At 52.2% G+C, this 22,837-nt stretch overlaps 10 protein-coding genes across 10 annotated transcripts; 5 read left to right on the plus strand and 5 right to left on the minus strand.

Annotated features, from left to right (window-relative positions):
• Positions 1-345: 345 nt before the first annotated feature.
• On the plus strand, positions 346-1,135 carry PSV08DRAFT_332403 (uncharacterized protein). Its single transcript, XM_014225509.1, has one exon. The coding sequence runs from the start codon at positions 454-456 to the stop codon at positions 766-768; it is 315 nt and encodes a 104-aa protein (XP_014080984.1). The 5' UTR covers positions 346-453; the 3' UTR covers positions 769-1,135.
• A 178-nt stretch (positions 1,136-1,313) lies between these two features.
• On the minus strand, positions 1,314-2,880 carry PSV08DRAFT_209728 (voltage-dependent anion channel-domain-containing protein). The gene is made up of 2 exons (XM_014225510.1): positions 2,599-2,880; positions 1,314-2,499 (listed from the first exon to the last, which is right to left on the minus strand). The coding sequence occupies exons 1-2, from the start codon at positions 2,776-2,778 to the stop codon at positions 1,324-1,326; spliced, it is 1,356 nt and encodes a 451-aa protein (XP_014080985.1). The 5' UTR covers positions 2,779-2,880; the 3' UTR covers positions 1,314-1,323.
• A 708-nt stretch (positions 2,881-3,588) lies between these two features.
• PSV08DRAFT_355992 (uncharacterized protein) lies at positions 3,589-4,425 on the plus strand (the record flags this gene model as incomplete). Its single annotated transcript, XM_014225511.1, has 1 exon — positions 3,589-4,425. One exon carries the CDS (start codon positions 3,589-3,591, stop codon positions 4,423-4,425), a length of 837 nt encoding a protein of 278 aa, XP_014080986.1.
• A 497-nt stretch (positions 4,426-4,922) lies between these two features.
• On the minus strand, positions 4,923-6,896 carry PSV08DRAFT_230460 (P-loop containing nucleoside triphosphate hydrolase protein; the record flags this gene model as incomplete). The annotated part of the gene is made up of 2 exons (XM_014225512.1): positions 4,923-6,657; positions 6,706-6,896. 2 exons carry the CDS (start codon positions 6,894-6,896, stop codon positions 4,923-4,925), a joined length of 1,926 nt encoding a protein of 641 aa, XP_014080987.1.
• Positions 6,897-7,449: 553 nt separating this feature from the next.
• On the plus strand, positions 7,450-9,278 carry PSV08DRAFT_209734 (uncharacterized protein; the record flags this gene model as incomplete). Its single annotated transcript, XM_014225513.1, has 3 exons — positions 7,450-7,524; positions 7,658-8,284; positions 8,335-9,278. The coding sequence occupies 3 exons, from the start codon at positions 7,450-7,452 to the stop codon at positions 9,061-9,063; spliced, it is 1,431 nt and encodes a 476-aa protein (XP_014080988.1). The 3' UTR covers positions 9,064-9,278.
• A 322-nt stretch (positions 9,279-9,600) lies between these two features.
• PSV08DRAFT_230466 (ubiquitin-conjugating enzyme/RWD-like protein) lies at positions 9,601-10,789 on the plus strand. The gene is made up of 3 exons (XM_014225514.1): positions 9,601-10,142; positions 10,195-10,287; positions 10,341-10,789. The coding sequence occupies exons 1-3, from the start codon at positions 9,983-9,985 to the stop codon at positions 10,595-10,597; spliced, it is 510 nt and encodes a 169-aa protein (XP_014080989.1). The 5' UTR covers positions 9,601-9,982; the 3' UTR covers positions 10,598-10,789.
• A 365-nt stretch (positions 10,790-11,154) lies between these two features.
• On the minus strand, positions 11,155-11,795 carry PSV08DRAFT_251510 (uncharacterized protein; the record flags this gene model as incomplete). Its single annotated transcript, XM_014225515.1, has 2 exons — positions 11,155-11,312; positions 11,405-11,795. 2 exons carry the CDS (start codon positions 11,793-11,795, stop codon positions 11,155-11,157), a joined length of 549 nt encoding a protein of 182 aa, XP_014080990.1.
• Positions 11,796-13,077: 1,282 nt separating this feature from the next.
• Positions 13,078-13,969, minus strand: PSV08DRAFT_365735 (uncharacterized protein; the record flags this gene model as incomplete). The annotated part of the gene is made up of 2 exons (XM_014225516.2): positions 13,751-13,969; positions 13,078-13,685 (listed from the first exon to the last, which is right to left on the minus strand). Exons 1-2 carry the CDS (start codon positions 13,878-13,880, stop codon positions 13,078-13,080), a joined length of 738 nt encoding a protein of 245 aa, XP_014080991.1. The 5' UTR covers positions 13,881-13,969.
• Positions 13,970-15,132: 1,163 nt separating this feature from the next.
• PSV08DRAFT_374290 (uncharacterized protein) lies at positions 15,133-16,877 on the plus strand (the record flags this gene model as incomplete). The annotated part of the gene is made up of 2 exons (XM_066093286.1): positions 15,133-15,281; positions 15,311-16,877. 2 exons carry the CDS (start codon positions 15,133-15,135, stop codon positions 16,875-16,877), a joined length of 1,716 nt encoding a protein of 571 aa, XP_065948126.1.
• Positions 16,878-18,263: 1,386 nt separating this feature from the next.
• On the minus strand, positions 18,264-22,697 carry PSV08DRAFT_374291 (seryl-tRNA synthetase; the record flags this gene model as incomplete). Its single annotated transcript, XM_014225518.2, has 4 exons — positions 18,264-19,307; positions 19,359-19,902; positions 20,673-22,152; positions 22,607-22,697. The coding sequence occupies 4 exons, from the start codon at positions 22,695-22,697 to the stop codon at positions 18,264-18,266; spliced, it is 3,159 nt and encodes a 1,052-aa protein (XP_014080993.2).
• Positions 22,698-22,837: the final 140 nt, after the last annotated feature.

Below are 22,837 nucleotides of genomic sequence, written 5' to 3' on the forward strand. Positions count from 1 at the left end.
ACTCCACTACATATTGGGTTTCAGCGTGCCTGAGGTGCACGCCCCTAAGGCTAAACGCCCGTGTCTTACCTTTTTGGTCGCTTCTGTGACATGTTGGCTGGTAAAGCCGAAATGGTGCCTACTCTACTGTACAATTTCTGTTTGCAGAAGGTGAGAAAGAGGTGGGCGGCGGTCGTCAGCAGGATGAAGCAATGATGACGAGTACGTATATATAGTATGTAGAGAACCCAATGTCTTGATTATTTTTGAGAGAACATCATCAAGAGTGTGCGGGTCTTCACTCGTTTATTTCGTACTTCTTAGTTCGACTTCGTTTCTGTAGCGCCAGTCGCCCATTTTTGTTTCGACAACTCATATTTCGTTTACTATCAATTACAAATACGCCTTTTTACTACACGAATACCTTCTTCACGGCCTTACAAAGGAACTCAACCAAAAAAAAACTCTCTGAAAATGAAGTTTACCAACGCCGTCGTTGCCTTTAACGTCGCCGCGCTTATCAACGCGCTGGCCATCTCCTCACGCCAGAATAACATACAAACCTTCACGGGCGCTCTCGGTGGCAAAGCGGCTACTCCCGTTCTGAACTCCGGCAATGCCGACCGCCCATTTAGCGTCGGAGGCGATACGTTTGTGAATGCTGGGGCTGCCCTACAGCGATCTTGCGACCAGCAGTTCAATGCTTGTGCAAACTTGGCGAACGGTGGAGACGCGAGTATTTCCGTGGCAGATTGTACGACGCAGAAGAGTAAGTCCAATTGCAGTTGAGGAATTGAAAAGATGATTTTTTACTGATTGGTTTTGCAGATCAATGTACCGCACAGGATACTGCGGGCGCGGCTCAGGCTCAGGGTGCCGCTCAAGCTGGAGGCCAGAACAATAATGCTCAGAACAACAACGCCCAAAATAACAATGCCCAGAACGCAGATACTGGCAACGCAGCTAATGGCAATGCTGCTACCGGTGCCGCCCAGAACAACAACGGAGCCCAGAATAATGTGGCTTGCAATGGAGCTCAAGCTGGAGCTGCGAATGGTGCCGCCCAGAACAACCGAAGGACTCAGAAGGCCAGGAAGGCTTAGAAGATCGACAGGGCTGAGAAGACGGACAAAATCGACGTCACTCGTGGGTAAGACCTCAGCTTTGAAAGCGACTGTACAACATGATACAGTGCTGGTTACGCTGGCATTCCATGATGGAGACGGGAGAAAAGCCCGGTGCCTCAATAGACAAGATATAATACCACATACAATCTGCAGACTGCATGTAAAGCAATTTACAATGTTCCGATCACGATCTGTAATCTTGACACCTTGTTTCTCTCTACCGTGATGCTGTGCTTGGATAAGTCTCCTTGTCCTGCTCCGCTGTATTTGTTCCTGTATTTTGTTTCTTTGGTATGTTCTTCAAACACGGCGCGTAGAATAGATGGCCGGTCCATGCGCCTCTGACTGTGCCAGCGAAGACGACGCACCAGAGAATGATTACAGCGATTGAGAAGATGGTCCCTAGGACTCTGAAGAACATACTTGGAATGATATGGCCAAGTTCGATGGTGCTGAGTGCGAAAACCCCCAGAGGAAACGTGAAACCCCACCATCCCATGGAGAACGGGATCGGACGAGATTTGTATATAGAGGCCAGAGCAAAACACAACCACGTCAGTCCAAAAGACCACATGATGAGCGCTATGAATATTCCAATAACGAAGAAGACATCTCCCGCAATCGGGATATCAGAGAACGACCCAGTCTGCGGAAAGATACGACGACATGCCGATCCAAGATGCACAACGGCATAACCACCCAGTCCCAAGGGGCCAAGCGGCAAGAAAGACGACACAATAATCTCGCGAGGCGGCAGTTTATGCAACGCCAAACGAGTATAATACATGACAATGACCGTCATCGACAGCGGCACAGACATACCCCACATAATATACGATGCCAGTATCGTTCCAAGCGCATGCTCCGGATCGATCAGGTGCTCCGCGACTCTCGCGCCTGCTCCAGACGCGACCACGGACGCGGAGATAGGCAGCAGCTGCGCAGCGGTAATCTTATCCAACGCCTGCCTTCTCGACGCGGAAATCAGCAGCACAGTCAGCGAAATGGTAACTGCCACCGCGACGGCCGCATCGAGCATCCAGCACACCCACGCAAACGTGACCGCCCAGGGTCCCCAGTACGGGATGCACAGCGAGCACCACGCCGAAATCAGCGTGGAAAAGCCCATTGGCACCGTGCCGAGGAAAAGCGAGTTGGCACTGTCGGCAATCATGACTGGCCAGATCTCCGGGTACGCGATGTACCGGAATACAGAGATGGCCAGGGCGCAGGAGAAGAGGAGGGCGTTGAGTCCGAAGAAGAGGACGGAGAGCCAGTAGAGCCAGTGGGCTTGGAAGGGAATGGAAATGAAGAGTAGCGACACTACGCCTGTGCCGGTTGTGACGGAGAACCACGAGGGAGAGAAGTTGCGGACGATGCGGCGCCAACCGACCTAGTTGTTACGAAGAAAAAAATATCAAGTTAGTTTAGGGAAATGTATGTTTGTTTGTTTGTTTGTTTTTTCAGGAAAAGGTTGGGGGAAGTAGTTTACATCGTATTTTGATGGATATTCTTCTTCATCTTCTGGTATAATATCATCGTTGGAGCCGGTTGGTGCGCTGGTTCCTCGTGAATTCCTAGACTTTTGGCGCTGCACGGGTGTGCCTTGGGATGTCGGCGGCCACAGGGCTGGATTATTCGTTCCTACACGATCCAACTCGTATTCATCCATGGTTCCCCACCCCGAAAAAAAGAAATCTCCTCTTTTTAATGGCAGCAATCGTACACAGTGGTGCGGCTTTCCAAGTTCATCACATAATTTTTTTTAAACTTTGAAGTGGGGGAAGATCTATGTATGACGAAGTTGGGGGGGGGGGGGGGGGGTTGTTGGCGCGTGCGGAGCCGTTTCCACCCGGGAGCGAGAACTCACAAATGGTGGTCGATTCGAGGTCCAATCACGTGGCGAGCACGGACCGATCGGTTTCACAAGATTGGACTTGCCCTCGCATCAGAGCAAGGCGACATTTCCCTTCTCTATCTTTTCCCACCCCTACTTGCCTTACTTACGCCATTGCACTAGACCGTTATCTCACGACACGATTGGGGGAGAAAAGAGAAAAAGGTGTTCCGGCCTGGCTTCCGTCCCTTTCTTGCCACCGTAGCCCTGCTGTTCCTTCGTCCACTTTACTATCTTGGAAACCGCATGTTTTTTTTTGTTTTCGGGTTGGTTTATTGCTCTTACTACGTCAACCTTCGTTTGCTGTTCGCTGTTCCGTTCCCTTATTTTTTTTTTCCTTTTCTTTGGTTGCCCACCCGTCGGTAAATAAGGTCCCAACAAAGGTCGTCCTTTGCTGCGCCGGCCTTACTTGTTTTTGCCCAACTATCTGTGGACCCCGCGCGTGTGTGTGCCAGGACCCTGACGGGTTGTTCAAATCGGGGGGTGGAAAGCGCCTAGTCAGAAAGAGCAGACAGATTATCAGTTCATCTGATTGTTTTTTCCTTACGCGGGACACGCGCGCCCGCGCGAAAAAGAGAGATAGCGATGCCCGGGTTTTTGGATCTGCCGCTGGAGCTTCGCAACCATGTTTACGAGATGCTGCTTGGGGAAGAGCTAGAGCCTTGTTTCCGTGGGGTAATGGTCGTGTCTGAACACTACGTGCGCAACGACTTGCCGCTTCGATGTTACCGGGGGCTCTTGCGCGTGTGCCGGCAGACGTATCGCGAGTTCAAGCAAGCAATACAGCACCAAGTTGCGTCGAAGCGACTGAGATACGAATTGGATATTACGTTTTCACATGGCCGCCCTTACTTTTCTCTGACGTGGATACACTTCGCCGCCCTCTCGCCCACGATTAATCAGTTGTGCATTAATGTCGACTTGCGCACGCGCGAGCCACTGCGGGACGGGCCCCGAGAGTCGTTTGTGCCGCACGAACATGAGCTGGCGCATTTGCTCGAACACTCGCCCACCTGTTTTGCAAAGCAGCTCTTCGACTACATTGCCATTTTCCTAAAGACATTGGCAAATTTGCTCTTCCAGGGAGACCCACACTTCAGCGTCCTCTACACTGAATCTATGACACTGAACCTGCGTACTCCGACCAAAGTCGTCGCCCTCGGAGGCAGTGGCCACAATCCTATTGCGCTGTCGCGCCGCCTCCGTGTCGACCAGACCGAGGCCCGCAAGCTCCACGATACCATGCGCGATACGCTGCGTGCCACGTCGAAGCATTTCCAGGCCTTCAACGCAAATGAGTGTGACCGTCTTTTCCCACTGATACAGATTGGTTCTTTGCGTTTTGCTACTGAAGGTGAAGTCTGGGGCGAAGGTCACAATCTAGTCCTCGCACACGACGATTTCCAGTGGTTGAGGTACTAGGCGTCTTTTTTGCGGTGTGCGTTGGATGATATGAATTACGATTTGGATGATTGACAGTACATATATCTATAGACAGGAGGAGTTTTCTTCACGCGTGAAAATGTTGTGGGCGTTTTTCTCTCTTTGAACGGCGTGCATGGATTTCATACAGATTGTGCATGTTTTCTTCTTCTTTTCTACATCAGCGGTTTTTGTGTTGTTGGGTGGTAAATCCTGGCTTTACAGTACACAGAGAGCTGTCTTTTGTACATGTCAAGCTCACAGCTTGGGAAACAAGGATGTTTCTTGACTTCAAATTTTCCACCATGACACTTTGACTGCTGCTTTTCATTCTTCAAACAAAAAGCGAATAGATATTTTGGTAACTTTGTCCCAATGCCCCCTTTTTAAGCGATTTACATAGACTCCTCTAGATAATGTGAAATAGAGACTATAAAGAACCAACAAATGATTCCCAACGCCACAAAATGCCACGCATGTATCTGCATTCCAAGTCCTCAATCGCTAAACCCCTCAAACTCATCCCCCTCATCCTGCGCCTCCTTCTCCGCCACCCTCTTCCTCACTTGGGCAATCATACCCTTCAACCTCGCATCCTCCTTGCGCTCCTCTTCCGTCATAGCAGCAACACGCTCATGCTCCCGCTTCGCCGTCTTCTTCTCCCTCCTCAACTCCTTCAGCGCCTTCAAATCCTTCTGGTGCGTCCACGCCGCCGCCTTCTTATCCTCAGGCACATATTTCTTCTTCTTTCCCTCAGCCTTGGTAGCTTCGTATTCGGCCTGCTCGGTTTGACGTTGCTGCTCGCGCGCTTTGTCTTTGTATGCGTAGGTGGCGAAATCAATGGTGACGCCGAGACTGCGGTCGCCATCCCATTTCTTGAGCTCGGGCATGCTGGGGAGCTTGAGGAGGCCCCATGAATGGCCTTGTTCTGTCCAGTCGAGGTCTGGGATGCGGAAGATGGAGCTGGCTGTGTGTTTGCTGTATGCGCGGACCCAGGAGACGAAGCCGCGTTGGGCTTTGTCGAATAGTGCTCGGTCGGATTTGACTACTTTCCTTATCTTATTGCTTGTTGCTTGTGCTTCTTCGTCTGAAATTTCGATCTTCGGGGTGGTTAGAGGCGATATTGGTGTTTGCCGGACTCGGAGAAACTCGACATAGTCTTCTTCGCGGCCTGGGTTGAGAAAAGTTACAGCCAGTCCTTTGCGGCCAGCTCGACCGGCACGGCCACATCGATGGATAAAGGTCTTGGGGTCACTTGGTGCGTCGAGTTGCAGGACTAGGTCGACTGAAGGTATGTCGAGACCTCGAGCTGCTACATCGGTGGTTAAGAGGATACTTGGTGTCATGCTATCAACAAACTTGTTGAAGTTCCTACGGCGAACCTTGTCGGGGTGCTTGCCATGCATAGGCACAATGGTGTATCCCTTGAGAACTTCTGGTAGGACGTGTTGGAAATAATCGACGGAATAACATGTTGCCAAGTACATTATCGACTTTTGGGGCTGTGGCTGCAAAGACGCCAGTAGTTTCTTGATAGCTGGGAGTTTGTGAGACGCAGGCATAACAAGGTACGACATTTGCAAACTCGCAGGTGTCCTCTTATCCTCTATCGCGCCAGCCTCGCCTGTCGCACTGTTGGTAGCTCGGGCCTTGACCTTGACAGCGATACGAACCGGATTTCGAAGACCGACACGAATGAGTTGGTCGACTGCCTCGCTGACACTTGCACTGAACAGGCCGGTTCGGCGCTGCTTGGGAAGACGAGAAAGGATTTTCTGAAGATCATCCTTGAAGCCAAGATCCAGAAGTCTATCGGCTTCATCAAGTACAAGAGCATCAAAAGACGACTGTGAGCAGTGGACGTGCGGTGAGGAGAGGAGTTCGAGAAGGCGACCAGGGGTACCGATAAGAACATTGGTTGATGATTTCAAGAATCTGCTGAGATCTTGTGCTGGCGTAACTGAGCCACCCAGGAGCAGCTGAGGAACAACTCGCAGGGTTCCTGGTGGAAAGGTTGGCTTTGGTGGAGCATCGGCATCTTCCATGTCGGTATCTTCATCTTCGGGATCCAATAGGGCTGCTGAGGGGCCATGAAATCTAAGAAGGGAGGCCAGGACTGTGTAAATCTGTGTTGCGAGTTCTCTGGTTGGTGATATGATGATGGCGCCCACGTGATGCTTCTTTATGGGCGCATCCAGTCGCAGCAACCGCTCGACAATAGGTATAAGAAAGCTGGGGATATATTAGCACTTGTGTGTTATGAAGATGCATGAGCATTACGCTAGGGTTTTTCCACTTCCTGTGACGGCCTCGACTACAACATCCGAGTTCTTCATGAACATGGGAATGGCCGCGTGTTGCACCGGCGTGGTTTTCACAAAGCCCATGGAATCGACCGCCTCAAGAATCCATTCCGATAAGGCTGGGGTCAGAGCGCCAAAAGAACGATCTATCTTCGCCTGAGGCGCCATGGTGGAGTTCAGGGTTGCAAAAAGGGTTTTGATGTGGTTGGCAGAGTCGCCATGATGGTTCAAAAAAAAGTTATGATGCGTGCACGGACCATACAAGGCTGGCTGGCGGCAATCATGATAAGGTTGAGCCCAGCCAGGCGTGTTCAGGGAACATCATTCAATCAGTCGCTACGTAGCAAGGCTGGAGAAAGTTAAGCTTGTATTTCTATAATTAGTCGTCGGATCAATTAGTAGGTGATTGCTAGGGAAAAACCACTAATACTTTCAAGACGTCATCATGACACTGTTAAAAGAGAGACCCGTGCGCAAGAGACGTACTACAACACCGTGCAAGATTTTAGAAATAGCTGTATAGGATACAATATATGAGATCGCGTATGCTCTATCGCATGTAGTTCATGACAAGCATCTTTTTATTCTACGAGATCCCGGGATTGCTCATGTCCGATTGTCCGAATGGCATCGCCAAGACGGCTCCACGCCACGCTGATCTCTGGCACATGCGCGAACCAGTTTCTACGTTGGTAGCCCTGCAGACCAATTTCCCAATTTCATGCCACAAGATTACTGCTTCGCCGCCGCTGTTGCTGTTGGTCCTTCGCATCCCCTGCTCACCCGCCCCAAGCACGTAATTAAGACGACCGCTGTTGTCGCCGACAAAAATTGTGGCCTCTCCCGTCGCCTTGGGCCATGGGGGCTGCCCGGACGAATCCACGGGCTGTGAGTGTGATTTGATAGCCAAATCTGACATCAATGGCGAGACCGGCGTACTAAAGGCCACCCTCCCGCGTGACAGCTGTGACACGCCTACCCAGCCTCGTCCCCTCTGCCTGGAATCCTCAGGCCCGCGTTCCTTGCTTGTCCACCTCGCTTTGCTCTGCTCCACGGCCCGCTCCACCCTCTCCGGCGTCATCCGCACTCCTGCTTTTCCTCATTTTCCTGTCTGCTGGCGTGTCGCCATGGAATCGTCGCGCCGGTATCAAATCCCCCACACGCCGCGCGTGATATCGCCTTCGCCTACGCCCTCGGAGGCTGGCAGTACAAGAGATGGCTACTTTGGGCCCGTAACGCGCTCAGCAACACGCAAACAACGGGTTACGTCACCACCATCAATCGATGAAGACTCGTCTGGCTCCGACCCCGACCAGAGGGCGCGAACTCGAAGCCGGAGTCCGGCGGTTGCAAAAATGCCAGGAAGGCGGCGAATGAGCGCCCTGGCGAGCCGACGACAGATGAATGGAGTCAACAAGAAGGAACTTTCGTTGCCTGGCGACACAGCAAATGTTCATTTATCGCCGGCAGCAGCCAACAAAAACTACTGGAGAGAGATGAGCCGAAGCCCGAGCCCTCTGGGCCTTATTCCTATCCATCAGAAATGGCGATCATTTGTGAGTTTCACATGTCAATTTTTTTTGCAGACCCCTCCTAACAGCCATAGATACATCGTCACGAGATACCCCGAAAGATTCTTCACGTTTCCATCGGCTTCCTGACCATCTTCCTATACTGTACCGGCACGCAAACATCGCAAATTCACAATGTGCTCCTTACATTGCTGGTTCCTATTGCCCTCACTGACGTCATCCGCCACCGCTACTGGCAAGTGAACCGCCTCTACATCCGCTTCCTGGGCGCGTTGATGCGTGAATCCGAAGTAGATGGGTACAACGGTGTCATTTCATACCTTCTCGGCGCATGGATCGTGATGCGCTTCTGTCCCAAGGACATTGCAGTGATGAGCATCTTGCTCCTGAGTTGGTGCGATACTGCTGCTTCGACTTTTGGCAGACTGTGGGGCCATCTGACGCCGAGGGTGAGGAAGGGCAAGAGTCTGGCAGGATCCATCGCAGCATGTGTAACTGGTGTCATTACAGCTGCGGTGTGGTGGGGCTGGCTCGGTCCCACGTTCTCAGAGTACAACCACGGCGAGCACGCATTTGCATTTCAGGGCGCCCTCACGCTGCCCCTGCAAGCACGAGAACGGCTCAACCTGTCTGTAAGCCAGGCTTCGGTTACGGGCCACGTGGCTTTGGGTGTCATGTCCCTGGCAGCCGGCATCATTGCCAGTGCCAGTGAAGCCATAGACGTTTTTGGGTGGGACGACAACTTGACCATTCCTGTGCTCTGCGGCGCCGGTCTCTGGGGTTTTGTCAAGGTGTTTGGATGAGGCCGGGCTGTATGATGCGACGACACACATTTCTTCTTCTCTGCTCTTGTAATATCACTCTGCGTCACTTTGGATGGAATCGATACCCTAGACACACAGCCCTTTGGTAATGGCATGGATGCAATGGTTTGGACGGCGTTGAGGAATGTACTGTATGTAGGAAATGGACAGAGGTAATATGAAACCAATACATGGACATGGACAAAGACATGTGTGATGCAGCCACTCAGCTGCTTCTGTGCAATGACGCTACGGGAGGCTTATCGAGTTTCAAGCCGAGGTCCAAGAAATGTCGTGTCGATTGCATGTCGAGTGCCCAATACAGCGCATCTTCACGCCCCCGAGAACAAACAGCGACGGTGAGCTCGTTCGACATGCACCGCAGATGCAAAAGGGAAAGCCTGGATACCGTAAGGGAGGCTTGCCATGGGCGATTCGGCTTGGCGCATGCCGCCACATGCAACGCGGCGATTGGGGGTCAGTCGGCCATGACAGCAGCCTTTATTCTTTAAAAGCCTGCCACGGCCAGGTTGGCCAGTCCAAGGGTCTGACGGGCAGAGAGACAGATGAGTTGCCATGATGGTCGCTGACAAGGCATATTACTGATTGCCCCGACTGATTGTCCACGCAAAATGCCCTTCTGCTCACCTGCCGGCAATCTGACTTCTGCCTCTATTGCCCCGCCATCGTAGTCGGGTACCCACCGCAACGCATCTCCACACCACACCCTGCGCCCAAACGCGCCTCTGGACCCTCCATCTGCTGGCGGCTGCCGCTCTTGGCTTGGCTTCTGCTGCACGTCATCTGCGCCGTTTGTGACCTCTCTCAAGTCGACGTTTTCCGTTTGCGCCCGCTGTCCTTTGGTCCTACTCTACTTCTCCTTTGCACCCCACACGCCTGTACACAACCACCACTCACCATGGCTTCATCGTCGGCAGCAGCAGGCCTGTTGTCTCGCCAGCTCAAGCAGATGCAAAACGACAAGAGCATATCGGGCATCAGTTGCGGACTAGTCGACAACAACGTGTTTGAGTGGGAGGTGATGCTGATGATTGACGATGACACAAAGTTTTACGGAGGTGCGACCACTACTACACCTTCATGGCGACCACATGCTCACACGCCACACAGGAGGTTTCTTCCGCGCCCGTCTGACCTTCCCCACCGAATATCCTTTGCTGCCACCTAAGATGCGCTTCGAGACCCCAATTTTCCACCCTAACAGTGAGTTCCCTACACATCTTCTCCTCCACTTCCCTAACCAACACACACCATAGTCTACCCAAACGGCGACGTCTGCATTTCGATCCTGCACCCCCCGGAAGAAGACAAATACGGCTACGAATCTGCCGCCGAGCGCTGGTCACCCGTCCAAACCCCCGAAACTATTCTTCTCTCCGTCATATCCATGCTCTCTAGCCCCAACGACGAGTCGCCTGCGAATGTCGAGGCCGCCAGCCTGTGGCGAGACAACACACCCGAGTTTAAGAAGCGCGTAAGAAAGTGTGTGAGGGATAGCTTGGAGTTTGAGTGAAGTACAGTGGTGCAACTTGGGCTGGCAAACATGATCATGACAAACAAGCATAAGCGCGGTGGATTTATCTTTGGTTAGGGCTAATTTACTGGTTCATGGCGTGCCTGGCGTCGTACATAAATATTTTTGAGGATTTGGTGGATGCATCGCATGTTGAGAATCAACATGGTACATGTATACCAAGATTTTGTGCATGTTCACTTTGCGACACGAGTGATGAGATGTTTGAAGAAAATCTCAACGGGGTTTTATGGAGATGAGTTGGCTATGAAGGCTAAGTCAACAAACGCCACATCACTTTCTAACAAGCACTCTACTAATCAAAATCCCAGAAAAATATATAATATTTGTATACCCTATAATTATCCCCCTGATTCAAGCCCCTATTACTATATCCCATTTCGTATACATAACCATTCCCCTCATTCCCAAGAAAATCCACCAGAGTAAGAAGAAGAAAAGAAGCGGAAAAATATTAGTGTACAAGCCCCCGCCACCGTATCATCTTTAGCAGCGCCATCGCCTCGATTTCGAATCGACAGAAGAGCATGTCTCATCTAGATCACACCAAGTCCGAGCAGCAAGAGCGCCGTGCAAATCAACCCATCACCACCGAGGTTTCCCAGCCCGCCAAGCGGCAAAATACAGCATTGAGCCGAGAGACCGTTTTGGGCACATTGGGCGTTGAAGGCATCGGGTGTGGTGACGGCACCAGCTATGTTCATGTTAGCATCGCACATTTGTATCTGAAGAGTTCCCAAGGCAGATTTGGGAAGGGGAGGGGTGGGGAAAAGGTATGAAACTTACCACTAGCACAGTTGGACACACCCAGCAAACCAGTCTGGCAGCAGAGGGGAGAAGAAGAACCGCAGATGCCGCCGCCGTGGCCGTGACCGTGACCATGGCCATGGCCGCCTTGTCCGCCGTGTTCGCCTTGGCCGCCTTGTTGATCACCTTCCTGGCCTCCTTGCTGACCGCCGCCTTGCTGACCATATGGGCCTCCTTCGCCGCCTTGCTGACCACCTGGACCTCCTTCGCCGCCCTGGCCGCCCTGGCCGCCTTCACCCCCCTCGCCTCCTTCACCTCCTTCGCCGCCGCCGAGGAGACCGCCGCCTAGGCCGTCGAGTTGGGGTTGAGGGAGGGCGATTGCGCTGCTGAGGGCAAGGAGCGAGGTCAGGGTAATGAGGATGAAACGCATTTTTGATATTGTAGTTTTGGTTTGGATGGTTGGAAGCGAGTGGAAAGAATTGAAAAGTTTAAACGAAAGTGTTTTGTAGATAGTTGGATAAGTTGGTGATGAGACTGTGTTGATGATGAGCAAATATTTCCCTGGTAATCAAGACTGTTCTTATATACCATCTTCTTCTTTACCACCACACCCACAACTCTCCATCCCCCCAGTTAATCTTCCGAACTCGATCTATGGTGTTCACACTCCCACCTCCCTTCGGCCCTACCATATCATCTCTCTTTATTTTTCTACCGCAGAATATGCACAGTTTTTTTTTTTGCTTTTCATGTTCCATGTGTATACGTGCTAAGCAAACGCCTCCCCTCCACACACACACCCATGTGAAGATCATACATGACAACCTTAAATTCCCACAAAAATTCTCCGTGTGGCTCGGCTTAGGGTGCCGGTAACTGTGATGGATTGTGCAGAAAAAAAGGGATCCACTGCAAGGTTTTCTCGCTTCCTAAGACGATGGATGTTGTTGTTCGCGGTGTAGATTTTTGCTTTTTCTTCGGGAATGACAGTATGGCGCGGTCTTTCTCTTGCCCAATTAGGAAGTAAATTGGAGCGAGGCTGGGTGTTTGCGGCGGCTAAGCTTTAACTTTTGTGGGTACATGTCAAAAGTAAAGACTAGTTGGCTGCTATATGTGGAAATTAGATACGATCGAGTGGGTTGCGGCTGTGGGGGATCGACACGCACGCACGTGAGTGAAAAGGTCAAAGAACATGGGTTGTTCGATTTATCGGTATAAACAGAATGGGAATCTTCGGACTAAGAATAGAATTGGGATGTACATCGCATGGGGGTTTTGGGAGAGCCTAGTGTGATTGGAGAGGCGAGAAGAAGTAACCCATAACGGAGAATTCTACTAATCTGAGTGGCTCCGCGTGGCTTTGCAAGTGTCCGAGTGGCATTGCTTGATAAGATGGCAGTGATTGACATTAAACCAAGAAGACAAAGAGATGACAAGGGGAGCGCAAAGTCGCAAAGTTATCTTTTTCGTCTACGTAAGTACGTTACAGAAAGTCTTAAACCCAAGCACACGCACACACACATGCCTACAAACTCCCCTTCCAACGTAACCTCTCTTTTGCACAAACCCTACACCAAAAAGTACCCTTGTTGTCCTGATCCAAGCACAGACAACATGTAGAAGAAGAATTCGTAAAAGCAGTCTAGCGCTTACACACGGGGCCTGCCAAGTGATATAACACTATGCTATAGTCATGACGCCACCAGTGCTAATTATACAATCACCAACACCGCGAGGAAAGCCGCAGCCCAGCCAAAAGACGATGTCTGAAGCATGACTCCGTAGTTCTTCTCCTCTTCGTCCTTGTTGTCGCTGTTGAGAAAGTCGAAAGTAACATTCCTGGCGGGCCTCTTTGGCCTCCTTGTCCTGCGCGACCTGGCCTCGACAGTCTTGCTAGGAATATTGAACCAATCCAGCAGTCCCCCGGACGTGCTTTGGGTTTTTGTTGCACCGAGCACCTTGCGGGCGACCGTGTGTGTCTTTGACCACGACCCCATGAGCAAGTCTGCGACATCCTTGGGCTGGCCGTCGGTTGTGTTCAGAAGGACTTGTGTGGAGCCTTCCATCAAAGGAAGCTTCTCCACAGATAGCTTGGCGACAGAAGGTGCTTGGGTGGCGGGCTTGTTCGGGTCTACAAGCTCAAACACCATCTTGCCGTCCACCATGGTCTTTAGGGACGACGAGATAAGGCCCGGCTGCATAATGCACATGGACGAGGGTGAGTCACACTTGGTGCCGTTTTTAGATATGACGAGCGTGTAAGTGCCGGGCATCTTTTCCTCAGTGCCGATTCTGACAGCTACGCCATTGTCCGGAGCGGCTGAAAAGCGAACATGTTAGTACAATGTTTTCTTTGATACACAAAAAGCCAAGATGCCAACTTACCCTCTGCTACAATGCCATCCTTGATGCTGAGAGCAGCAGCGTTGAACTCCACCGCAAGATCTCCCACAGTCGCAGCCTGTGCGTACTTCTGAAGGCCAGCCAACATAATCGTAAAGTAAAAAGCGTGCATTTTAGCGAGAAAAAATGTCCGAAGAAAAGATGTGGGTGGTAGGCTAAGAAAATATGACCGCACAGCAGCTGAATGAATTGAACTGTGAAGAGGATGGGGGAAGAAAAAAAAGCACCACAGCACCTCCGATAAATATACATGATTATCATCACCATGCGGTATAGTCATGATTCGATTAATACCAGCATGTTTTCTTCAAGTCAGTACCGCATAGACTGCGCTTGCCTGGTGTTGATGAAACAGCGGCATAGGCATCACATGACAAAGTGGACAGATAGGCCTTCTCCAGGCCTCTTCCCAGTCACCTACACAGAATAGATTGGCCCTGCACTCATTCACACGCAATGCTGGCTGTTGATCGCAACGTCGGCCGTTGATTCAAAACAGAGCAAAGCTGCGGGGTAAGAATAAACAGCAATGCAAATGCCATAACACCATAAGCATATAGCCTATTTTTTGACTCGTAGTATACTAAATACAGCAAACCAACCATCTAGGTAGACTAATTTGAAACTAAGTCTCTGGTCAAGGCATGTTGCAACGCGCACAGACGGGTTTGGGGGGGTTCAAAATAGAGTGCCAAGCTCAAGGCCAAGCTCAAGGCCAAGAGCAGCGCACAGGCTTGTTATAGAGCGACGAAACTCGTGACGGCTATACTAGGTGCTAGTTCTCTTTGCGACAGAACGACTTCATGCTTGCACGTGTTTTCGTCTGGCTAGCTGCTAGTGGCTGCGTGTCACAGTACCGCCGCTTAAAGCCAGCAGAGGCCGTGCGCGACCAATGCTAGACAACTAACGTCAATGCTAAGGTAAGCAGTGTATACACGCACGTCAAGCCAAGTCATTCTCGAATGCTGTCATCGTTTGGGGTTTGCAACTGTCTGTCGAAGCAGGTCTTACAGGAGCCTGTGTGTGTGATACTAGGAGATTTCAGATGTTTCTGGTGTTTATGCTACTGGTCTTGGTAGCTCTTTCGTCGAAACTTTGGTATTCACTTGGCATCTTGCATCGTCTGATGTTTCGCTCCCAGTATCCATCGTTCAGAATGTATAAAGACGTGGTGTTGCACACCATTTGGAAATCATCGCATCATCAGCATCCGATCCCACCATCACTTCCATTCCATTGGTCTCGCAGGTTGAAGATCGCTCATTTTCATCTTCAATTCAATATTCCAAGCCGGTCTTTCTTTTCCAAACTCTTCCCTTCTCACCTCTTTCAGCTCCACCCAGCTCCTTCCAACAACTTTCAACATGCATTCTTCTACCATTGCAGCCATTTTGGCATTTACTGTCGGCATGACTGTGAATGCCGTGCCTGTTGTTCGCCCGGAAGGCACTCCCGAGCCTCCAGCTGATCGACTTCGGACAACCCTTGAGAATTCTGGCGCTCAGCCTCAGCTGTAAGTCTTTCTACTGAAAACTACACCAGGCGTTGTATTAACAGCATCAGAAGCGAACTTGCTGAAAATGAATTCACTACCCCTTCAGTTGGGAAGAGAGACCATCCGTACAAGTCTCCTCCTGCCTGTGGCGATATGACCGAAATATCCATTGGAATACCCTGCATTAGCTCAGACCTTACCGACGAGCTCAATCGCCAACCCAACCCCGTTTCCCTTCCCGGTGCTGCCAACGCACGAGTTATCAAAAGAGACCCTCAGCGCCGACCCGGTAACGATGATCGCATGGGAGGCCATCTCGGGATTCCGGACTCTCCAACTCTCGAAGAATTGCTAGACAGGGAGAAGCAAGCCGGCTTCCGCAAGGAAAAGAGGCAGTCCCACGACAAAACCCGCCCGCTTCTTCTTCTCGACCCTAATGCCAAGGGCGATTTTGACGACAGTATAACTATCGACCCTTCTACTGTCAGTCAACCCAGGTTGTTGAAGCCTGGCCAGAAGAAAACGAGAGCTCTTAGAGGAATCGGTGGTGATAAGCGTATCCGCCTTGGTTGGGATCCCCTTGTCGACAATGATGGCAACATCATCAATCAGAAAGAGAAGCGTGATCCCCAGGTCATTGATGCTGGTTTCGGTTTTGACGCAGGTGTTGCCATTGATCCTTCTGCTATCGCCGATAAAGTCAAGCATTTCATCCCTGGCCAGAAGGAGAAGCGTGACCCCCAGCCCATCGATGCCGGCTTTGGATTCAATGCTGGAGCCACTATCCCTTCTTCTATCGCTGATAAAGTCAAGCACTTCATTCCTGGCCAGAAGGAGAAACGTGACCCCCAGGTCGTTGATGCTGGTTTCGGTTTTGACGCAGGTGTTACCATCCCTTCTTCTATCGCCGATAAAGTCAAGCACTTCATCCCTGGCCAGAAGGAGAGGCGTGACCCCCAGCCCATCGATGCCGGCTTTGGATTCAATGCTGGAGTCACCATCCCTTCTTCTATCGCCGATAAAGTCAAGCATTTCATCCCTGGCCAGAAGGAGAAGCGTGATCCCCAGAGAACCCACCCTTTCCGTGACACAGCAAATGACGACTTGCTACTTCCCAACCTAACACCCGTTACCAGTGGTCACTTGGACTCCCCCCTTGGAAAGCGCGATCCCCAAATCAACGCCGGCTTTGGCTTCGACGCTGACGTTACTATTGACCCTGTTGCTCTACCCGGCCACATCAAGAAACTCCTCCCAGGTCAAAAGACCAGGCGTGATGCCCAGCTAACCCGTCCTTTCCGTAACGCAGCAAATCTCGACTTGGTACGCAACAAGCTATTACCAGTTATCAGTAGTCACTTGGGCTCCCCCCTTGGAAAGCGTGACCCCCAAACCGATGCCGGCTTTGGCTTCAACGCCGGTATCAACATCGACCCTATTGCTCTGCCCGGCCACATCAAAAAACTCCTCCCGGGCCAGAAGGCCAAGCGTGACCCCCAGAACCGCGGAAAGGGCCATGTCATTGGCAAGATCGCAGAGGGAGTTGCTGGCGGCATCGGCGCCATCGCTGATGGCTTCACTATCCACCAGGCTCTTCAGGGCAAGCAGGCTTAAACAAAGTTTGTTGGCAAAGGCGGGGTGGAAACTTGGAGCAAGCAAAGGGAGCTTGGTTACGATTGGAACGGGCGCTACGCGCATCGTCTTATGATGATGATAGTCTTTCTTTTATGAGGTTTTATAGCGAGTCGATTGACGAAAAAAAAAATTCCAGACTGATTTGATGGTTTCACAATTTTTTTCTTTTCTTTTGATGCTTGACTATGGGTGAGAGTGACGGAGTTAAGGTGTGTGAGATGGGTAAATGTACTAAGCTAAAATTCGCAGCTTGCCCAACAACAATGAACACTACAAATACACATAACAAAACACCCGATCCCCTTACCCTCCCTCCATTTAACCAAATCCACCTCACTAATACCGTTCGTAAGAGCACACAAAGGGTAAACCAACCATAAACTCACCCCCAACCCGTCCCCACCAGCCACCTGGAAACTGCCCCACCTCCCCCTCCCCCCCCCCCCCCCCAGCACCATGCCTGCCCCCTTACCCAAAACCCGCCCGCATTTAGCCAACAAAACAGTTTTCAAAACAAACCATGGTAAATCTAACCAAACACGGGGCCAACAAGTCCAAATCACGTGGTTTGCCCAAGTTACGAACAAAACTATTTAACTGCCCGATTATAAATTTTACACTTTAAACATACACGAATGACAAAAAGTTTACATGATGCAGGACATAGTGTAACAAAGTGCAGAAAAAAAAAGGGGGGGGGGGGGAAGGGGGGGCCTCTATAGTTTGAATATATCACTCTCCATGTTGAGTCTAAATAAAAAAAGACAGTGGAAAAGAAGACGAGAGAAAGGGAGAGAGAGAGAGAGGAGGAGGGTATATATGACCAGCACAGACACACACACACATCAAACTTTAACAATCTTTCCAACCCAAGCATCATTGTGAGAAAACGGAAGGAAGGGGGGAGGGGGAGGGGACAGGAGTAAACTCTTCATTCCATCATGACAACTCGTATAAAGCGGCAAGAAAAAAAATTGCGGTTGGTAGGGAATGGGGGTTGGGAGTCTAAACTACCCCCCCCCCCCCCCCACCCCCCCCCCCCCCCCAAAAAAAAAGAGGTGGGAGAGAAGGCTGGGTAAAGTAGCAAGGAGAAGGGGAAAAAAAATTCCAGCATGAACCGACAATAGACAAGACAGAGAAGAAAAAAAAAAGGCCAAGGGAAACCAAACTCATTTTCCATAAACCACAAAAAAAAGGGGTGGGGGTATCAGGCGAACCAACATCAAAAAAACAACACAACATAACACACACTCCCGCGAAATATCCCAAAAAAATCTCAGGGAAAAAAAAGAGAGGGTGTCTCAAAAAAGAGTCCTCGTGCCGCCCCCTCTCTTTCACAATCCCCACACACATGCCCAACATTTTTCAAATCTCATCCCACGGAAAATCTTGCGGATCAATCCTCGTACAAGTAAGATACGGCAGTCCGCCCTCCCTAAGATCCAGCTCGAGGAAATTGCGCATAAGCGGCTTAACGATATCCTTTGCCTTGTTCTTAATCTCATCGATGCGGCGCTCGAGGCGCTTTAGGTTGTCGCGATTGTAGTGTTCGGGGTTGAGGCGGAGAAAGCGCTTGCATTCGTCGTGGTTGAGGTAGCTGGAGCCTGCTTGGCCGAGGAGACGGAAGATGCGGCCTGTGTTGAAGATTGGGGGTGGAGGGAGGGGCGCGGATTCGCCTCGGGGACCTTGGGGCCGTGGAGATTTGAGAATGGGGGCTGGAGGTGGGGTTGTGTTTTCGGCGAGCCATTGGCGGAAGAGGGAGACGGCGATCCAGTCGAGCCAGTTGCTCGAGGGGCTGACGCGCTCGCCGCGGCTGGTGGTGAGGGAGAGGCGGAAGAGTTTGACTTCGATCTTTGCTTTGAGTTCGTCCATTTCGTCCACTTTGTCTTCGATCAGTTCAATGACTGGCTCGGCAATTTGGCCACGCAATTGGTTAATGCCCTGCGGCCACTGTCCGACCACGTGGACCATGGCCTCTGCGAAAATTGCCTTGCTCCGCGCCATGTAACCCAGTTTTAGGTAGCTGGGTGGGTACTTTGCTATCTGTTTCCATAATCGGCCCTGGAAGCGGAGGAGGTGGTGGTCGACGCGCGGGCCAATTACACCAAGTGCATCGTACATGTCGGCTAGCTGCAGGAGAGATTTGCACTCGACATAGGCAGTGGCAATGTTGATGGTGTCGAGCGAGGGCGGGTAGTTGTAGAAGATGCGGAACAGGTTGTCGTAGTCTCGGAAAGTGTCATCGTCGGGATCGAGCTCAGGAGGTGCGGAGGGTACGTTGACGGTGGAAAAGTTGGCTACACTGCGGAAGAAGCCTGAGTGCGGGGCGGCGGGCTTATTGTTTCGTGCTGGTGGCGGCTGTGTGGATGTGCTTGGGTCGCCGCCAAACATGGTGGAGGGTTGGTTCTTCTGGAACATGTCAGCGGGTGCTTGTACGCGCGTCTATGGGAGGCAAGGTACCTTTTGGACCAGCATAGGCACGTCATCGTCGCTGTTTCCCCAATCGAGCTCATACCTCCATTTCCTCTTTTGCTCTGGCCGCGAGCCAGAGGGTATTCTGGCCAGGGCGGTGCCGTTTGTCGGGCCTGCGCTGGTCACGTCTCCGGCAGTGGCCCACTCATCGCTCGTGCCAGCCTCAAAGAAACCAGAGCACTGGGTGAGGATGAGCTTGTGCAGCAGATAGCGCTGTTCCTTGCGTCCGTTGCTGATGATGATTTCGACGTCGCCGGTGTGGGTGAAGACAGGGAACTCATTTTGCGACACAATGGACGAGCCCCCGAAGTTGGACCGGGTCTGGCGATGTCTGCGGACCGTGGACGCGCGAGAGGAATGCGATGCGACAGAGGACGGGCGCCGGATGGGCAATGAGCGCTCGGCACTCGCGGAGTCTGGATAGGAAACCATGCGCCGCGACTGGTGGTGTGTTGCTGGGGACGGGGTCGCGGGCTGTGAGGGTGCTGGCTGGGGAGCGGGTGAAGGGGGCGTGGTCTGGCGGAATATTGCGCTCCAGCAGGTTTGCGACGGGTCCGAGGTGGCTGGTCGCAGGCAGACTGCAGGCGTGGCGGCGGGCTGGGCGACGGCAGCAGCAGCAGCAGCAGCAGCAGCAACGGCTGTGCGGGTTGCGTTGTTTGCACGCGGCGGTGCAACGATGCAACGATGCAGCAGCGTGGTCGAGTGCAGACGGGCGGGCTGGTGGTTTGTTGATGCGAGGCTGGAGGCTGGGCTGAGCAGAGGCGGGCCGCTAAAACCACCCCACCTCCAAGGACAATGGCGCGCAGGGGAGACCAAGACAAGACGGTGGCCAGGAGCAACGCCTTTCAGCTCGACAAGGGCAGCGCTGCGGGTCGGCGGCAGTGGTGAGGTTGGTTTCAGACAGACAGACCAGCCGCTGTCGCTGTGGCCGTGGCCGTGGCAACTGTTCACATGGCTTCTTCTGCACTGCACTCGGCCCATGCCCTGGCACAGCGCTGCTTGCGAGGGCTGTGCGCCAATCGCCTCGCATTGCCGGGCCAAGCGCTGGGTGAGCCTCGACGGCCACCAGCTGGGATACCGCGGCAAATGCAGGGCGATGGCTACACGCTGCTATGGGCTTTCAACAACTGCGATGCAGGGGGGGCAGGGTCATGGGCACTTGGGTCCGCTTGTTGTGGCGGCATCCAATCGTCAACTTGATAGTATACATGCACTGATACAGCCGTACTATGGTGCAACAAGAAGCACCTCTGCCCACGTTGCCACACTCGCTGGCGACGGAACGGAACCCACCAGCAAAACTAGGCCTGTGCCCCAATCTTTGCCTGTCCGCCCATAAAGGGTCGCAGCACCTCTGGTATCGTCACAGTGCGCTCCTGTTCGTTCCAGTGGTTCTCCAGCATCGCCGCGAGCACCCGCGGCACAGCAAGCGCAGTTCCGTTGACCGTGTACGGGAACTCCAGCCTGCCCTTGACGCGCACCCGTGTCTGCAGTCGACGGCTCTGGTAATCCGTGCACATTGAAGTCGACGTCACCTCGCCCCAGCCTTGGTCCTTTTCTCGTCGTGAGGGGAAGAAGGCTTCAATGTCCAGCTTCCGCGTAGCGCTCGCCCCGAGATCTGTAGTCGGCATCTCCAAGATGCGACACTGCAGCCCCAGCGCCTCCAATATCTCCTTCTGTATCCTCAGCATCTCGTCAAAGACTGCTTCGGCACTCGATGCTGGCTGGCCGGCAAAGTAGTCTTCGCCCGCGTGGTCAGGCAGTGTCCAAGCAAACATCTCAACCTTTGTGAACTCGTGAACGCGGTACAGGCCTTTGGTGTTGGCCCCTCTTGCCCCCGCCTCGGCACGGTAGCATCTACTGACGCCCACCGTCTTGAGTGGTAGCTCTGCTTGTTCAAACTTGTGGTTTGCATACATGCCCGCGAGCGGTATCTCGGCCGTGCCAGCAAGGGCTAACTGGGGCTTCGCTTTGTCCTTTTCAGACTGCTCAATCGCATAGATTTGCTGCTCGCCGTTCTGGTCTCGCGGCTGGAACCCGCATGCGGCTGCAATGTGCGAGTAGACAATCGAAGGAGGCGCCACTGCTTTCCACCCTTTGTTCCGCGCCACGCTCAGAGCGTATTGTACCAGGGCCTGTTCCAGCATTGCTCCATCCCCGACAAGAAAGTACCACCCCCATCCCGACGTTTGCGACGAGCCCGAGAAGTCGAGGATGCCCAGTTCTTGTCCAATGTCTACGTGTGACTTTCGAGACTGGGATTGCAGCGGCTCGCTCTCCGACTGCGCATTGATGTAGCCAACTACTTCAAAATCCGTGCCGACTGGAGTGTGCGTGCTGCTCAAGTTGGGAAGGGCCTGCGCTAGAGCTTCAATCTCATCCTGTATCTGCGTTTCCTGAGCTTCAATAGAGCTCAACTCCTCCTTGAGAGCTTTGGCGTCTGCAATAGTTCCTTTCTGCAACGCAGCCGACTGCCCATCGCCGCTCTTGGCTTGCACCGCTGCCCTTGCAAGTTTGGCTCGCAGCTGGTTGTTGCGCTCCCGCAAGCTACGACTGCTCTGCTGCAAGGCAAGCCACTGCTCATGTAGTTCTATGATGCGCCATGATGATTTGCTATGCGCCCCATAGTTGCGATCTATACAATTCTGCTCGTAGAGGCCTGGGTTCTGTCGGATGTGCTTGATGTCGATTGTAGGCTTGGGTGCGAATGCGGGTTGAGCATAATCTCGGCGCGATGATAGCACGGCTGGGCGGAGCAATTTTGTTGGCTTGGCTGTACACTCTGTGAGCGAGTGTCGAAAAGCTCTCATTGTCGCAGCATCTGGAGAGTGGAATTGTGCTCTTCGTCCCACCTTTGCAAAGTCGGAACTTTTGGTGGAGGCACCGTGATCCCTGCACCCTGTCGCGTATGAACTTCGCGTTCCCCGCAATCGCTTATCGGCATTGCTGCTGTTACACGCGTAGCCTTTCTTACGTGTATTTACTTTTTTTTGTGAGCAATGAATATCATATGCAGCAAAGGGCCTTGATGGGACAGAAATACGATGATACGGCGCAACTCTATGCTCCATACTTTATCGGGATCGACAGCCAATCCATCATTTATCGACTTGAGCAATGCCTTGAGCTATATAAAGAGTCCAGCTCCATGTTAGTAGCAAACCGGAATCTGCTTGCTCCCAAGCCACCAAGATCGATGCTCACAGAATCACCATGTGAGAAGAGTCAGCAGGTACTACTCTTAAGGGAGTTTGCGGCGCGTAGTGATGGGAAGAAGGGCGAAGAAGAGGGACGCGCGTTGAGGTAGGCGAACCATCGCAAAGACATTGTGGACGCTGCGATGGAGAGAGAGGACACAACTCACATATATACAAGCAAAGAAGTAGCAAATAATTTCAAGTAGAATAGCACATTAAACCCTTCTAAAACTGTCCTTCATGATCATGCACTCGTGCTTCATGGCTTCT

Source organism: Bipolaris maydis (genome assembly GCF_028858645.1).
Source record: "Bipolaris maydis strain C4 unplaced genomic scaffold PSV08scaffold_15, whole genome shotgun sequence".
Lineage (NCBI taxonomy): Eukaryota > Fungi > Ascomycota > Dothideomycetes > Pleosporales > Pleosporaceae > Bipolaris > Bipolaris maydis.

Excerpts from the sequence above, each read along its gene's own strand:
- PSV08DRAFT_332403 (XM_014225509.1), top strand. The coding sequence starts at position 454 with ATGAAGTTTACCAACGCCGTCGTTGCCTTTAACGTCGCCGCGCTTATC.
- PSV08DRAFT_209728 (XM_014225510.1), bottom strand. The coding sequence starts at position 2,778 with ATGGATGAATACGAGTTGGATCGTGTAGGAACGAATAATCCAGCCCTG. Across the intron at positions 2,500-2,598 it reads AATATCCATCAAAATACGAT|GTCGGTTGGCGCCGCATCGT; the intron begins GTAAACTACTTC and ends CGTAACAACTAG.
- PSV08DRAFT_230466 (XM_014225514.1), top strand. The coding sequence starts at position 9,983 with ATGGCTTCATCGTCGGCAGCAGCAGGCCTGTTGTCTCGCCAGCTCAAG. Across the intron at positions 10,143-10,194 it reads TGACACAAAGTTTTACGGAG|GAGGTTTCTTCCGCGCCCGT; the intron begins GTGCGACCACTA and ends CACGCCACACAG. Across the intron at positions 10,288-10,340 it reads CCCAATTTTCCACCCTAACA|TCTACCCAAACGGCGACGTC; the intron begins GTGAGTTCCCTA and ends CACACACCATAG.